Source organism: Mobula hypostoma, chromosome 14 (genome assembly GCF_963921235.1).
Source record: "Mobula hypostoma chromosome 14, sMobHyp1.1, whole genome shotgun sequence".
Classification (NCBI taxonomy): domain Eukaryota; kingdom Metazoa; phylum Chordata; class Chondrichthyes; order Myliobatiformes; family Myliobatidae; genus Mobula; species Mobula hypostoma.
Genome location: NC_086110.1, coordinates 28,293,920 through 28,310,677, shown reverse-complemented (window position 1 = coordinate 28,310,677; position 16,758 = coordinate 28,293,920). Strand labels below are relative to the sequence as shown.

At 38.1% G+C, this 16,758-nt stretch overlaps 1 protein-coding gene across 8 annotated transcripts in view; it reads right to left on the bottom strand.

Moving 5' to 3' along the window:
* rpgrip1l (RPGRIP1 like) overlaps positions 1-16,758 on the bottom strand; it is a 194,637-nt gene that overhangs the window by 70,535 nt on the left and 107,344 nt on the right. For 7 of the 8 annotated variants that reach the window (XM_063066857.1, XM_063066856.1, XM_063066855.1 and 4 more), the window contains 3 exons: positions 11,889-12,237; positions 10,079-10,263; positions 5,345-5,425 (listed from right to left, as the gene is read on the bottom strand). In XM_063066857.1, coding sequence (XP_062922927.1) covers positions 5,345-5,425; positions 10,079-10,263; positions 11,889-12,237 — 615 coding nt within the window. Of the gene's footprint in view, positions 1-5,344; positions 5,426-10,078; positions 10,264-11,888; positions 12,238-16,758 lie in introns of those variants that run through there. The other variant, XM_063066862.1, reaches the window with a different exon arrangement.

The window sequence follows — 16,758 nt, the reverse complement described above, 5'->3', positions numbered from 1 at the left end:
CTTTAGATACATAAAGTGTAAAAGAGAGGTGAAAGTGGATATCAGACCACTGGAAAAATGCTGGAGAGATAGAAATGGGGGGCAATGAAATGGCGTATGAACTGAATAAGTATTTTTCATCAGTCTTCACTAGCAGTATGGTGGAAGTTCCAGGTGTTGGGGCCATGAAGTGTGTGAAGTTACCATAACTAGAGAGAAGGTTCTTGGGAAACTGAAAGGTCTGAAGGTAGGTAAGTCACCTGTACCAGATGGTGTGCACCCCAGAGTTCTGAAAAAGGTGGCTGAAGAGATCGTGGGGGCATTAATAACGACCTTTCAAGAATCACTAGATTCTGGAATGGTTCGGAAAGACTGGAAAATTGCAAATGTCACTCCAGTCTTCAAGAAGGTAGAGAGGCAGAAGAAAGGAAACTATACACCAGTTAGTCTGACCTCAGTGGTTGGAAAGATGTTGGAGGCAATTATCAAGGATGAGGTCTCAGGATACTTGGAGGCACATGATAAAATAGGTCATAGTACCATGGTTTCTTCCAGGGAAAATCTTGCCTGACAAATCTGCTGGAACACTTTGAAGAAATAACAAGCACGATAGACAAAGGAGAGTTGGTTGATGTTGCGTACTTGGATTTTCGGAAGGCCTTTGACAAGGTGCCGCACATGAGGCTGTTTGACAAGCTATGAGCCCATGGTATTACAGGAAGATTCTAGCATGGATAAAGCAGAGGCTGATTGGCAGGGAGCAAAGAGTGGGAATGAAGGGAGCCAGTTCTGGTTGGCTGCCGGACACTCGATCTGTGTTGGGACTAATACTTTTTACGTTATATGTCAATAATTTGAATGATGGAATTGATGGCTTTGTTGCAAAGTTTGCAGACGATATGAAGATAGGTGGAGGGGCAGGTAGTTTTGAGGAAGTTGAGAGGCTACAGAAGAACAGACAGATTTAGGAAAATGGGTAAAGAAATGGCAGATGGAATATAGCGCTGGGAAGTGTATGGTCATGTACTTCAGTAGAAGAAATGAAAGGGTTAACTGTTTTCTGAATGGAGAGAAAATACAAAAAAACTGAGGTGCAAAGGGACTTGGGAGCACCTAAAGGTTAATTTTCAGGTTGAGTCTGTGTGAGGAAGGCAAATGCAATGTTAGCATTCATTTCAAGAGGACTAGAATATAAAAGCAAGGATGTAATGTTGAGACTTTATAAAGCACTGGTGAGGCCTCATGGAGTATTGTAAGCAGATTTGGGCCTCTTATCTTAGAAAGTAAGTGCTGAAGCTAGAGAGGGTTCAAAGGAGGTTCACAGAAATGATTCCAGGATTGAATAGTTTGTCACATGAAGAGAGATTAATGGCTCTGGGCCTGTGTTTACTAGAATTCAGAAGAATGAGGGGTAACCTCATTGAAACCTATTGAATGGTGAAATGCTTTGATAGAGTGAATGTGGAGAGGATGTTTCCTAAAAGACCATAAGACATAAGAGCAGAATTAGGCCATTCAGCCCATCGAGTCTGCTGCGTCATTCCATCATGACTGATCCCGGATCCCACTCAACCCCATACATTTGCCTTTTCACTATATCTTTTGATGCCCTGACTGATCAGGAAATGATCAACTTCTGCCTTAAATATATGCATGGACTTGGCCTCTACTGTAGTCTGTAGCAGAGCATTTCACAGATTTACTACTCTCTGGCTAAAAAAATTCCTCTTTGCATCTGTTCTAAAGGGTTGCCCCTCAATTTTGAGGCTGTGCCCTCTAGTTCTGGATATCCACATCATAGGAAACATCCTCTCCACATCCACCCTATCTAGTCCTATCAATATTAGGTAGGTTTCAATGAGATCTCCACCCACATTATTCTAAATTCCTGTGAATACAGGCCCAAGGCTGCCAAACGGTCCTCATATGTTAAACCCCTTTGTTCCCAGAGTCATCCTCGTAAACCTCCTCTGGACTCTGTCCAATCACAACACATCCTTTCTGAGATATGGGGCCCAAAACTGTTGACAATCCTTCAAATGCGACCTGACTAGTGTCATATAAAAGCTCAGCATTATCTCTTTGCTTTTATATTCTATTCCCATTGAAATAAATGCCAACATTAAATTTACCTTCTTTACCACAGACTCAACCTATAAATTAACCTGCTGGGAGTCTTGCTCAAGGACTCTTAAGCTCCTCTGCACCTCTGATGTTTGAACCTTCTCCCCATTTAGAAAATAGTCCGCACCATTGTTCCTTTTACCAAAATACATTATCATACCTTTTCCAACACTGTATTCCATCTGCCACTTTTTTGCCCATTCTTCCAATTTGTCTAAGTCCTGCTGCAATTGCATTGCTTCCTCAGCTCTACCTACCCCCTCCACCTATCTGTATTATCTGCAAACTTTGCTGCAAAGACATCAGTTCCATTATTTAAGTCATTGACAAACAATGTGAAAAGTAGTGGTCCCAATACTGACCCCTGTGAAATACACTAGTCACCAATAGCCAACCAGAAAAGGTTCTTTTTATTCCCACTCACCGCCTCCTGCCTATCAGCCATTCTGCTATCCAAGCCAGTCTCTGTCCTGTATCATCATAGGATTTTATCTTGTTAAACCTCATGTGTGACACCTTGGCAAATGCCTTCTGGAAATCCAAGTAAATGACATCCACTGCTGCTGCTCTTTTGTTCACCCTGCTTGTTCCCTACTTCCTAGAAGAACTCTAACAGATTTGTCAGGCAAGATTTCTCTTCACGGAAACCATGTAGACTTTGACTTATTTTATCATTCGTCTCCAAGTACCTAGAAACCTCATCCTTAATAATTGACTCCTACACTTTTCCAACCACTGAGGTTAGGCTAACTGGCATATAATTTCCTTTCTTTTGCTTTCCTCCCTTCTTAAAGTGTGGAGTGACATTTGCAAACTTTCAGTCCTCTGGGACCATGCCAGAATCAAGTGATTCTTGAAAGATCATGACCAATGCATCCATTATCTCTTCAGCAACCTCTCTGGGAACTGAGAAGTAGTCATCTGGTCCAGGTGCCTAGTACTTTTTTCTTTGTAATAGTAATGGCACCCACTCTAGCTCCCTGACATTCACGACCCTCTGGCACACTGCTAGTGTCTTCCACAGAGAAGACAGATGTAAAGTACCCACTAAGTTCATCTGCCATTTCTTTGTCCCCCATTACTACTTCACCAGCATCACTTTCCATTGGTCCAATATCGGTTGTCACCTCCCTTTTACCCGTTATATAACTGAAAAAACTTCTGGTATTCTGCTTACATAATTGGCTAGTTTGACCTCATATTTCATCTTTTCCCTTCTTATTGCTTTTTAGTTGCTTCTTGTTGGATTTTAAAAACTTCCCAATCATCCAACTTCCCACTCACTTTTGCTACCTTATATGCCCTTTCCTTAGCTTTCTGCAGTCTTTAACTTCCTTTGTCAGCCACGGTTGCCTACCCCTACCATTTGAGAACTTCTTCCTCTGTAGGACATATCTATCCTGCACCTTGTGAACTATTCCCAGAAACTTCAGCTATCTCTGCTCTGCCATCACCCCAGTCAGCATCCTCCTCCAACCCACCTGGACAAGCTCCTCTTTCATGCTCCTCCTGTAATTCCCTTTATTCTATTGTGATACTGATACATATGAGTTATGCTTCTCCTTCTCAGATTGGTGGCAGAGTCTAAGACCAGAGGACACAACCTCAGAACAGAAGGGCATCCTTTTAGAATAGCGATAAGGAGGAATTTCTTTAGGCAGAGAGTGGTGGATCTGTGAAATTCTTAGGCATAGGCAGCTGTAGAGGCCAATTGTTTATGTATACTTAAGGCAGAATTTGATATATTCTTGATTGGTCAGGGAAGAAGGCAGGAGATTAGGGCTGACAGGAAAATTGGATCAGCCGGGATGAAATGATGGAGCAGACGCGATGGGCTAAATGGCCTAATTCTGTTTCTATACCTTTTGGTCTTATGGTCTATGGTCTAATTTCAGTAATCCATTGTATACCCCTCCCACACTCTCAATATCCTCAAGATTCAAAACTGATTAATGTCACTTCCAGTATACAAAGCGTAAAAGAGAACAAAATAATTGTTATTCCAGATCTGATGCAGCATAAAAAACTCATTAAGACAAAGAATACAATAATCTAAAAAACACAATAAATATAAATACATTGGATTAACTTATATACGTAGATCATTGATTGACAAAGTGACACTAGGCACAGGAGTGTCTATACATTAGGTGACTGACAGGAAATGATAAAGTAGTGGTGGTGGCAGGTGTGGAGGTGTGGGTTAGTGGGTGGAGGAGTTGATCAGCCTTACTGCTTGGGGAAAGTATCGTAATGATCAAATTTATGTTCAGATGGATTCCTTGCTTTTGAATTACAAACCTGACTATCACTATGAGCATAGTATAAGAATAACAAGAATTAAAATTAATATTTCGAGCGAGAACAAAGATTAGTAGATTTTCTTCTCACAGAACCTAAGCGAAAGTGACTATCAGGCAAAGCTGTTCATGAAAATCTTTCAAAATAAGTTTGATAAATTCAGGCTGGAGACAGGATTTGCTTGACAAAAGGTAGGTTAGGGACAGATAATAAAACACATCATGGAAAAGAAAATAATATTTTCTGGTTTCCAGGGTGCCAAACATTGCCTTGAAACTATAAAATTAAGTCCAGATACTGGAGAAATGTCCTTTGCTTTACAACCTCAGAGCTTCAATGAGTATGCTGAAGTTTCTCTATGGATATTAAAATGTTGAAGTTGATAGAACAAAATTTAAGAAGAAGTTTTAGGGATAACAAATTCTTTCCTGTTCCATCTCCTCTCGTATTCCCAGTTGCAATTGTTGTTGCTATTCCAATTGTTATGAGGGAAAAACTAATCTACAATCTTCAATAATATTTTTCACCACTCTTTCACAACAAGATGTACTGAAATATGTCAGATGTTTTAATTAGGTTCTTAGATGTGTTAATTATTAATACTCTACCTTTCTAGCAATAAAAAAAGTTGTTTTGACAATAGGGAGTGTTATTATTTCGCCTGGGCCCTATAGCATAAATTTAATAGAATTCATTCCCACTGATTTATACTTCTCAGTCTGTGTGTTGCCAATTTCAGGATTCCAAATTTTGATTAAGAAGATCCAGTGTCTCTATATATTCAAGTTCCAACTGTTCCATTTATGTCACTGTGTAATTATCAGTTTGGAATTTCAGCAAATTGCCTGAAAAATGTAAAATTCTAAATATGTGAGGGAAAATCCAATCAACAGAAAAATGCTACAACAATTGCTGATCAAATTAAATAATAAATACTTACTGAATTCTCAGTAATCTTTCCGTCATCCCATGATACTCTTCTTACTTCTTGTTTAACTGAATGTTTTTTGAGTTTCATTGCCTAAAATAACAAATGCCATGGAATCAGTCTTCAAAAAATTATTGCTTGATTTCTCTGGAAATTTCCTTCACTTATCTCAATACTTCCACAATTTTAGTTCCCAACTTATCTGCATAGATATTGCAGTACATTGCACCTTTCTTGATCTCTGCCAATTATATGCTTGACAGATTCTTAACAGGAGTTTAAAAGCAATACATTGGAAACTGCCTTGTTGATATTTACCATACAAGATATGCCATCTACCTCTTGGAAACAGAAAAAGTAGATTCAGTGACTAATTGGAGATAAGCTGACTCATCTGGAATGCCAATTGAGAACGCCACCTGAAACACTGGTACTAATATTTTTCAAAATATTTCCATACATAACCATCACATCATGCCTTCCCCTCGCCTCACACCCCCAGCTGGAAAATTCCCAGTTAAAGATGAAGTATTGCAGACTGCTGGGATGGTGAAATTCTACAGCTCTTTGAGGAGGTTTTAGATTTTTTAGCAAACATAAAGTTACATAAACTCCCAAGGACTGATGAGATGTTTCTCAGCCTGAGATAAAGGGCAAGGCAAAATATTGTCTGGGCTCTGATATATTTTAAGACCATAAGATATAGAAGCAGAATTAGGCTATCCAGCCCATCTAGTCCAGTTTTCCATTCATTCATGGCTGATTTGTTTTTCAACCACATTCTCCTACCTTCTCCCTGTAATCCTTAACCTCCTTGCCAATCAGGAACTTGTCAATTTCTGCCTTAAGTACACTCAGATGGCTTGGCCTCCACAGCACTCTGTGGGAACAAATTCCATAGATTCACTGCCTTCTAGTTGAAGAAATTCCTTTTCATTGCAATTCTAAATGGACATCCATTCATTCTGAAGCTGCATCCTCTGATCCTTGACTCGCCTACTAATGAAAACATCTTCTCTATGCCCAGTCTACCCAGGCCTTTCAGTATCTGGTAGGTATCAATGAGATGCCCTCTTATGTTTCTGAACTTCATTGAGTACAGGCACAGAGATATCAACTCCTCACAAATTAAGCCTTTCATTCCTACGATTATTTTATGAACCTCCTCTGGACTCTCTCAAGGCCTGGCACATCCTTCTTTAAATACGGCATCCAAAATTGCACATTCAGAGGGCTTGCTGATCTGTGCAAACACGTAGACATGGTGCCAGGCACAGAATCTTCCCTCATACAGCCTGCACATTGGTGCCTCGTTTACTGATTTTTTAAAAAAACCTTCACTGGCATTAGATGACTGGAAAAACAGCAAATGTGTCACCTTTAATCAAGAAGTGTAGCAGGGTTAAATAAGTCAGGTAATTTGTAAACCAAATAGCCTAACATTACAGGTAGCAGAATTATTGGGAAAAATTCTGAGGTACAGGATTAAGTTACTCTTTGAAGGGCAGTGAGTGATCAGGGATGGTCAGCATAGATTTGTTAGTGGGAGAAAAATTAAATTTAGATTTTTGAAGAGGTAAATTCAAATATAGTGATGAGATTATTGTGGTTGATGTGATCGACATAGACATTAGGAAGGCTTTTGTTAAGATCCTACAAGGAAGTTTGGTCCAAATGGTTAGAGCACAAGGGATCCAAGTTAAGCTGGTAAATTTAGTTAGCGTTAGGAGACAAAGAGTGATGACTGAGGGTTACTTTCACAATTGGAAGCCAGTGACAGTGTTGTATCATAAGGATCAGCACTGGGATGCTTGCTATTATTATGTATCTTAACGACCTGGATGTGAATAGAGAAAGTGTACTAGTTAGTTTCCAGAATGCACAAAGATTGGTTGTGTTATTGATAGTAAGAAGAGTTGTCTAAGCTGCATGATATAGATGAGCTAATAAGTTGGGCAGAACAATGGTAGATGGAATTTAATTCCAAAAAGTGTGAGGTGATGTATTTTGGGGATGTACAATAAAAGTAGGAGATAATTCATGAATGGTAGGGTCCTAGGAAGTACCAAGCAACAAAGAGACCTTGGGAAACAAATGTACAGGTGGAGATACAGGGTAGATAGGATATTGAAAGAGCCACCATAAGATATAGGAGCAGAATTAGGCCATTTGGCTCATCGAGTTTGTTCTGCCATTTTATCACAGCTGATCCATTTTTCCTGACAGCCCCAATCTCCTGCCTTTTCCCTATATCCTTTCACGCCCAGACCAATCAACCTCTGCCTTAAATGTACATTAAGACTTGGTATCCCACAGCTACCTCTGGCAATGAATTCCACAGATTCATCATTCTCTGGTTAAATAAATTCCTCCACATCTCCACTCTAAAAGGACGTCCCTCTATTCTGAGGCTGTGTCCTCTGGTCTTAGACTCTTCCACCATAGGAAACATCTGCTCCACATCCACTCTATCAAGGCCTTTTACCATTCGATAGGTTTCAATTAGGTCACCTTTCATTCTTCTGAATTCTAGTCACATGGGGATACTTGTCTTCATTAGTTGGGGCAAAGAATATAATTGAAGGTACAATTCATTAAAATATGTGTTAATTCATAGCTGGAACTGTAGTTCTAGTTGCTGTTCATTTTAGAGGGACATGATTACATTGGAGAGGATGCAGAGATTTCACCACAATGTTGCCAGAACACTTCAGACATGAGGAAAGACAGGGTAGGTTCGATTTTTTTTTAGGAGCAGAGGAGGCTGATGGGAGACCTGCTGCAGGTATAAATAGTAAGAACTCCTTCTCCTTGGCAGTAGCAGTTAAGACCAGAGTGCATTGGTGTGAGGTAAGGAGTAAGAGTTTTGCATAAGATGTGGGAAAGAATTTTTTCCCATCTAGAGTGTGGTTGCAATCTGAAATACATTGTCTGAGAAGGTAATGGAGGCAGTTTCTGTCAAAATATTTTGTTTGTATCTGTATTAACACCTGAATCACTAAGGTACAGTAGGCTACAGATCAAGTGCTGGTAAATAGGATTAGTATAGTGAAGTACATGATAGTCACTGTGGACCAAGTAAGCCAAGGAGCCAGTTTCTATATTATAAAACTCAATGATCATGAGCATGGTACTAGTCATTAAATTCAGGGGATATTTGGAGCAAGTGCTTATCAACACAAAAATAATAATGAAAGAACTCTTAATTTGTTTATAATGGTTTTAAATTACAGGCACATTTCAAATATGATAAAAAGAAAAGTACCTTATGCTGCAGCTAAAGATGAATAAAATAATCTCGATATGAATAGTTTTTAAAGTTGGGTCAACAGAGGTTTTTGACAATTTTTGGGGCCAAATGGAGTGGAGCTCAGTGTAGCTGAGGGGTAAGACAGGAAAATATACTGATTTTTTTGATTTTAAACAATAATTGTAATTTTATGGAATAACCCTCCAGTTAAATAGAAAACTCCTACAAATTCTGGAAATCACATGGCTTCAAGCCCTTTAGTAGAACGAGTCAACTTTACAAAACAGGTGGGGTGAGGCGCATACTCCCATAAAATGTGAAAACTGTAAATTTTGGGATTTTTAAAGAAGTTACTTTTATTATCTCCATTTTATCTGATAGAGAGAAATAAAATCAGTGCAAGCTTGAAGCAATTGATTTTAAAATTAAGTGGCAATCTTAATAGAGCTTTGTGAAAAAAGGATCCTAATTCACCCAGTCATCTTTCCCTCCACTCACATTAAAACAGTTATTTATAGTTTGAATTGATAGTTTCATCAATATGTTAATATTTAACTATAATTACCTGTACCTCAAAGACCTGTACTGGAAGTTCTTACAAATCTCACCCCGAAAATGAATAATTACCCCAAGACAAATTACAATACTGATGTTAGCAACATGATTTCCTTTGCTCTTTACATGGAAAATGCCACTTACTTAATAGTAAATATATGATACAGAATATGGGATTGTAAGATGCTTTTTAATCAAGCTATTGATGCTTCAAAGAGTGATGTCATAGAAATTGACCCAAACGACGACCTTAATAATTCTTGAGATCTAAGTGAGACAGAACTTCGCCATGGATGGTCCCAAGCCTGGCTGTGAAAAGAAGAGAGGTGGGCATTGGGCTAGCAACCCCATCCTGTAAAAACTCAAGAGCTACAGAAGCTTCAAACACCTCACCCCTGCAAGAGGAAGAAGTTGAGCCACACCCTCCCAGGAAATCACTGAGCTGGCTTCTCTTGATTTATATCACTGCTGCTTAGATTGCAAGCAATGGGGACCATCCATTGATTCAAGAGCTAGATGAATCCCCTTAGAAATAGATTTCTATGGAGGATTCAGCATCACAGCAAATGCTCTGCTGGATCACCATCTGTTTTCATATCTTTTAGCCAGCCTAAGTACTTTTACCAACAGGCCAGCAGAAGAGAGTCTTAGGCAGTGCAAAACAAAACAACACATTACGCTAAGATTTGGCAATTCGAAAATACATGTGATAGTTATGCATGTCTTCAAATTTTATGAGTGCACAATACACTCCCAGCATCAGTGGGAACTCTTTCTTAAGTTTGCATTTTAATATTCCTTCCTTAACTCTTTAATCATGAAACAATACCAAGGAAAGCATAATTAAGCTTAAAGAAAGCTCGTGGATACCGCAAATTTGATGCACTGAACTACTCAGGTAACATCTTGAAATAATTTTTTAAAAGTATAAAATTAGCTACCGTAACTGAATTCTCAGGTAGGTCCTCTCTCATTGGCAGCTTTTCTGGTTCTTTCTTTGCAACCACCTGTGCCTGATCCATTATCATTATTGATTCATTTGGTGGGAAATATGAGATCATCCATTTTAATTCAACATTTATGGTGCCAATTTCTTGTTCTTCAGAGTTTGTAATTTCAAATGTACCTACAATTAAATGAAAATAAAGAGACTACATTGAAAGGGGATAACAAATTATTTTTAAAGTTTCAGAAAATACTGTGATGTTTCAAAACTTTAGATAGTGATTTTCTGCACAGCTGTCAACAGAAACAAGCAACATTATATCACATTGTGCAACCAAATGTTACCCTGTGCTCTTGAAATGGTCAATTATCAACAGAACCTCACCGAGGTATAATAAACCATATGATTTTTTTTTGTAAATGAATAGCAAGATATATTTGCACTACTTTTTTTTTGTTTACACCTACCAATAGCTGACTTCAGGGCAACTTTCTTGGTATCTTGGAACTTAATACACCCATGCTTTATTGGTTTGAGATTGTTGCTGGTGCGGAAAAGCTATTAGTTATTTTAATAAGTACAAAGGAATGGTGCAATGCCAATTATGCATCAAATTATTTAAATGAAGTAGTAACATTACTGGACATGAGCTAACAGATATCTATTATACAGGTTCTTATGCTTCTTGACTGCTTGATCAATTGCCAAAGTCTGCATTCAGTAAGCCTGTCTATTATTTAGCATTTTATTGGTTCATTTGTAAGGACTTTGCCGTTACTTTTGATGATAGCCCTAGAAATTTTATATCAGAGTTTCATTCAATTTAATTATATTAAATACAGAAGCTCATATTTTCCAAAGAGATGCCATAAATTAAATGTGTCTTAGATAAACTGGCTGTCCTGTGTCCATTTTGTTATTGCATTTTAACACCTGCCATAATATTCCTTTGACTATAAACACTATTTCTTGGAAAATGTCTACACAAACCCTTCTAATGTGTCTATAAGTTTCAGTTTTATAAACCTTCACTGTTCTATTTCAATTAGAGCTTCAGTTTTTGGGTTTAATCCCTGTTCCTCTCTATCAATTCTTTTTCATATGGTCGCTCGCGGGATTTTTGAAACTCTCTGTAAAAGAAAGTTGTAGCAGTTTTTTCTTTATACTTCTTTAGCAGCTTCTTTTCCTGGATAGAGTGTCATTTAAAGATCTTGAACATGCTGCTGCTGGATTATATGCCCACATTTCCCTATTTCAGAATCAGACTTCATCACTTTTTCTAATCTGTCAAAACCTCGTCTTCCATTTTAACAATACCTTATGGTCTAAATTCATATACACAATTCTTACCACTGGATATATTTTTTTGGATATATGTTTTTATCACTTATTACATCTATTAGATGTTACAACCTTATATTCTTTTCCATGTTAGGATGAAATTCAAAGAACTTCATCTACTATTAATGGGCTAAAAGTATTCAGGTCTGCTTCATATCCTGTATTTTAGAAGTAGACGAATACTTCTCTGTTATGCATCAGAACTCTGTCTCCTACTTTAACATTATTTGTGGCCTAGTTTTGTACTTCTACAATTCTTGCATGTGGTTATTTGTTTTTACTGCATATTTCTCTTTAATTTTTCAATCATAGTTACAGGTACTGATCATGCCAAGTTCTCAAATTAAAATTTATCCTGAATTACCCACAATGTAATTATTGGCTAATTATCAGCAAATTCTAAGATGGGGTATTGTATTAAGTTACATTTTCGAAATGAAAACTATGTTTTTTAAAGTTATTACCTGAGATGTTCTTGTTATGAGCCAGTGGAATAAGTGGGACTTCAGCCTTTCCCAGATAGGAAGGATCAGTAGCATCTGCATCATCAAATACGTAAATAAGCAATGATTCTGACTTTAAATACTGATCAAGCTCTGCATTCATTGGTACATGAAATCGCATGTGATCATCAAACTGTGGATTATTACTGTTGGGAATGATAGCAGTGTCATGGTCAGAAAAATCAAAGAATTTGTAGACCGCATAAGGACTTGGTTGAGCATCCTTCCTTTTGTGTTGCAGATTGTCACAAGACTTGATAGTTACGTGAAGATCATTCATATTATCATCTGCCAGAGATGCAGAATGTGCCTGTGGGATCAGTGAGAAATATTTTAACTGAATGCAGTGAATGCATGAAGATACCAAGACTGAAATGTTGCCTGCAATTTTAATTCAAAAGCTGTTCTTGAAATTTGGTGCAACGCAGCCCTTGGATCCAAGATAATTTTACTCCCTTTGGAATGCACAAGGGGTGTAAAACAGATTTTCCAACTAATCTTGTTCTATTCTTATCCAGCAGGTTTATATAAAAACGCTTCTGTAAACTTTGCCACAATAATTTTCATGTTCAAATCAATACAAGATAAAAGGCAAAGGAAGAAGAACAATGAAACAAAGGAATTCAAATTTCACTTGACTACATAAGGAAGTTTGAAATGCTGGGCCTTTTTAGAGTATTGGTCAGACCACATTTAGAGTATTGTGAACAGTTTTGAGACCCATATCTAAGAAAGGATGTGCTGGCATTGGAGAGAGTCCAGAGAAGGTTTACAAGAATGATCCTCAGAATGAAAGGGTCAACATATGGTGATCGTTTGATGGCTCTGGGCCTGTACTTGCTGGTGTTTAGAAGAATGGGGGGGGGGGGATCTCATTGAAAGAAGCTACCGAATATTGAAGGGCCTAGATAGAGTGGACATGGGGAGGACCAGAGGGTAGCCCTCAGAACAGAAGGACACCTGTTTAGAACAGAGATAAGGAGTATTTTTTTTTCACTAGAGGGCAGTAAATCTATGGAATTCATTGCCACAGATGGCTGTGGAGGTCAAGTCATTGGGTAGATTTAAAATGGAGGTAGATAGGTTCTTGATTAGTAAAGGTGTCAAGGGTTATGGGGAGAAGGCATAAGAATGAGGATGAGAGGTAAAATAAATCAGCTGTGATCAAATGGCAGAGTAGACACAATGGGCCAGATGGCCCAATTCTGCTCCTATGCCCAGGCCTTATGGTCCAACGTGGCCCATTGTCAGGCATGTCTCACAAAACAGTTTGTAGTAATAATCAACCAATCTGTATGTGTTTGTAAATATTAGGTAGTACTGAAACCTCACCGGGAAACATTCCTCCAATTGCTTCAAAGTATAAAAATATGTAATAATATTATTATAGCAGTTATCCAGATTTCATACTCAATACAACCTAAAAGTTTTGCAAGGTATGGCATTGAGCTATCAACACTACAAAGAAATTGGACCATTGCATTTTGGACCATGAACTGCATTGCACATAAAACCAATTATGAATTATTTACATTGTTATGTAGAGAATTAGGTCCTCATGGATCAGCAGTAAAAAATAAATATAAAACTATCACGATTAAGACTTCAATTAGAAGCTCAGTTAATTTATGAAAACAAAATAGTTCATGATAGCACCATTTTTAGGCAAGCTACCCCTCTTAAACAGAGAAAACCATTTCAACCAAATATTGTAATTTGCTGAGTATGTGTTCAGAACTTGCTGCTGTAAGGACCCTTGTTATGTTTTGCAGCTCTACTGGTAAAGGCAATCAGAAGAGCAATGTGTTGCTCCCAATAGCAAGGAATTGAACCAATGATAATGTTACAGTGAAGATCATGCAGTGTATTACGCTTTCGGCAGTAGCAGTCATATTTCAAAATAGGTTTATGGCATAAACAGCATTGCTAACAAAATGGAACAGCTCTTAGAAAACAATCTTGTATTGCTTTTCTTTTCAGCTGAAAACTAGCTGTGACCTCACCTCTTTTAAGCCTTTAACCACATCCCTTCTTTATCCTAAAATTAATATTCCACACCATCCATCTTCTTCTGCTGCTTCTCATATTCTTTCCTACTGCTACTTTATTAAGCTGTTTGTGTTTAGTTATTTCCAACTGCTTAAGATACTTATTGGGCTGATATAAATATGCGCTTCAAGATCATTTGAAGCACCCATTAATTTATGCAAGTCAACCAGCAGGAATCTGGCGCAGTGTACAGTTGTAACCATTGGAGACTGTGTACAGGCTGCCACAATATTCCAGACAGCAATAGAATAAGTGGTGTGTACACTTCAGTGAAGACCATGGCTTGGAATCACAGGAGGCATTGCTGATTATATTGCAGAAGGCTTATTTTGCTGCCATATCTTCCTGTTTTCAAGTCACAAGAACTCAATTACATGGGATTGGTGAGACTCACTTCTCTCCTATGTTCTACTCATTGGCTTAGTCCCAAAAGAGTGGTGGTAAGCAAATTGAAAAATAATATGCTGTACTTTCCTAGATTTGCAGCATGTTTGATGTCAAAATGTTTGTTGGTGTAACACAGGATTTCCCAACCTGGGGTACAAACCCCTCAGTTAATGGTAGGGACCCATGGCATAAGAAAGGTTGGGAACCTCTTACATAAAACAATGATGAATAGTCAATAACCTCAGAGGCTGCTGATGATGAAAGGTATTCCCTTGAGTTAGAATCTCCCCCTGCCAATATTTCTGCTCCTTTTCCAGCTCTTTATGGCAATAACCAGCAGAAAGACCATGAGAAGACTAACTAATTTTAATGATAGAACCTTCAAAGAAGAGATTAAATATTTTTCGAACACTCCTGCTGAAACCTGAGCAATAAACCTTACACCAGTTTGAAAAGACTAATCAGCAATCGAACAATAGAGATGAAGCTTCGTTTGAAGAATGCATAGGGAAGCTACTACTTGACTATTTCTATCACACCTTACTAGGTAGGCTAAAGAATATCGAATCAGGTACTGGAACAATTAAATATTCCATCAAGATAACTTTGATTGGATTAATGTTTTACTTAGAAAGGAGAATGGATGACTAAGGGGCAGCCAGAATCAATGAGGCACTGGTTAGGTTTTGGTCCTGTGTCATTGATAGCAGATCTGGTTTGTTGTCAATCAATTTCACATTTGAAAAGTAGGAAAAGTGGCCTCAAATTCCACCAGTAATGTGTGACATCTTTCTGGAACATGTCGGTTTTGTTGGTCTTGCAGGAAAATCGTCAACTGAGTCCTCATTATCCACTGTCTTACTTTCTGCAGATCTGTGTACTCGTAAAGTTGGCCATGCATTACCAGGAGTGTTTATAATTGTAATGTGTTTGTGGAACCATGTATCTATTTATTCTGTCTGTATCGTATTTGTGTTGCGTAACCTCACTCTGTGTTAAGGTAATTTGTCACGTGGGTTTGGGTGGCGGTAGAAATATATGACTATCGTCACCTGTTCACCTGCATGGCAGCACAGTGGGTGGGTGGGGAGCACATATTTTTTGTTGACCACTCGTGTTTGAATTTGATCCAATTTTGCTTGTCTCGTTTGTTTTTGTTTTACATGAATTATAGAAGAGTCAAATGATTTTATTGTTGGTTTGTAATGATGAAATAAATGACTTTTTCAACTTGGAATTAAGTAAGTTGGAAGCGTGTCATACAGTTACCATACTCCCTCACTTAGTTGGGCAGCAATTTTTAGTTTCTTTTCAAGTAGTTGCTACAGTGCCCCTTCAGAGTCTTCTATTGTGGTGTGTGGTGTCTGGTGTCTTGGGCAGCAAAATGTGCAATAAAAATCAATAGCTGGTGTGCAGCTGAGTCAGGGTCAGAAATGTCGATTGCTTATTATGAACTACTTGGTCATTTTTCAAAGAATATGTAAAATTACATTTACCTTGCATGTTAATTCTCTGTCTGTGACTTCCGTAGTAATTCACAGTGCCTTTGGAAGGTTAGTTAAAGTAATGGAACATTATATATGGCTAGTACTGTGGCTGAGGTTAGGTCCAGCGTGTGGGCAAAGCATGTAGCTGGAGCTGGAATTGGGGTTGGCTCAGGAGCAGCAGGTATCAAAGCCAAGGATGGCTACATGAGTTGTGCTATAACTCTACTGCAAATCAGCTGCAGTAGACTGTGAGTAAGATCTGAGGTTTGTCAATCTCTTCCCTGTAGGACTTCAGGAAATTAAAAGCAAACTCATTTTGACAAACTGAAACATACATAGAACTTGTTACATTTAAGGAAGATTGACCACTATTTGTCATTACAGCCTTATATTTATTGTCAGTGTCTTCTGTTAACCAGGGGTAATCTGTGTCTCTGTCTCACATGGATATTGAGGACATAGCTGAGTTAAAATAAGCAAGTTTATCTATTATAAGATTCAAGGAGTTTTGTCCTATCTACTTCTATTACTAGTACTATTACTACTGTTGCAGCTGTCTGAGGTTTAAACAACTCACATTTCCAGGTAACTTCAGAAAGAAGCACCATGAGCCAGTAGTCCATTCGTAAATACCTGGATGTGATAGCCTTACAACAGGAAGAATAGAAATTGACCAGAGTAAATGCAATCAGTTTGCGCTTACCAGAAAAAAATGCTTTAATATTAAAATAATGTAGAGTCGCAAGGTTATTCATGGAAACAGGCCAGTTAACCCACTATGTCAACACTGACCAGTATGGATCCACCTATATTAATCCCATCTTCCAGCACTTGGCTTATAAACTCGTGTGCCTGGATGACTTAAATGCTCGTCTACACACAGCTTAAAGTCTCTCAACGATTCTGCA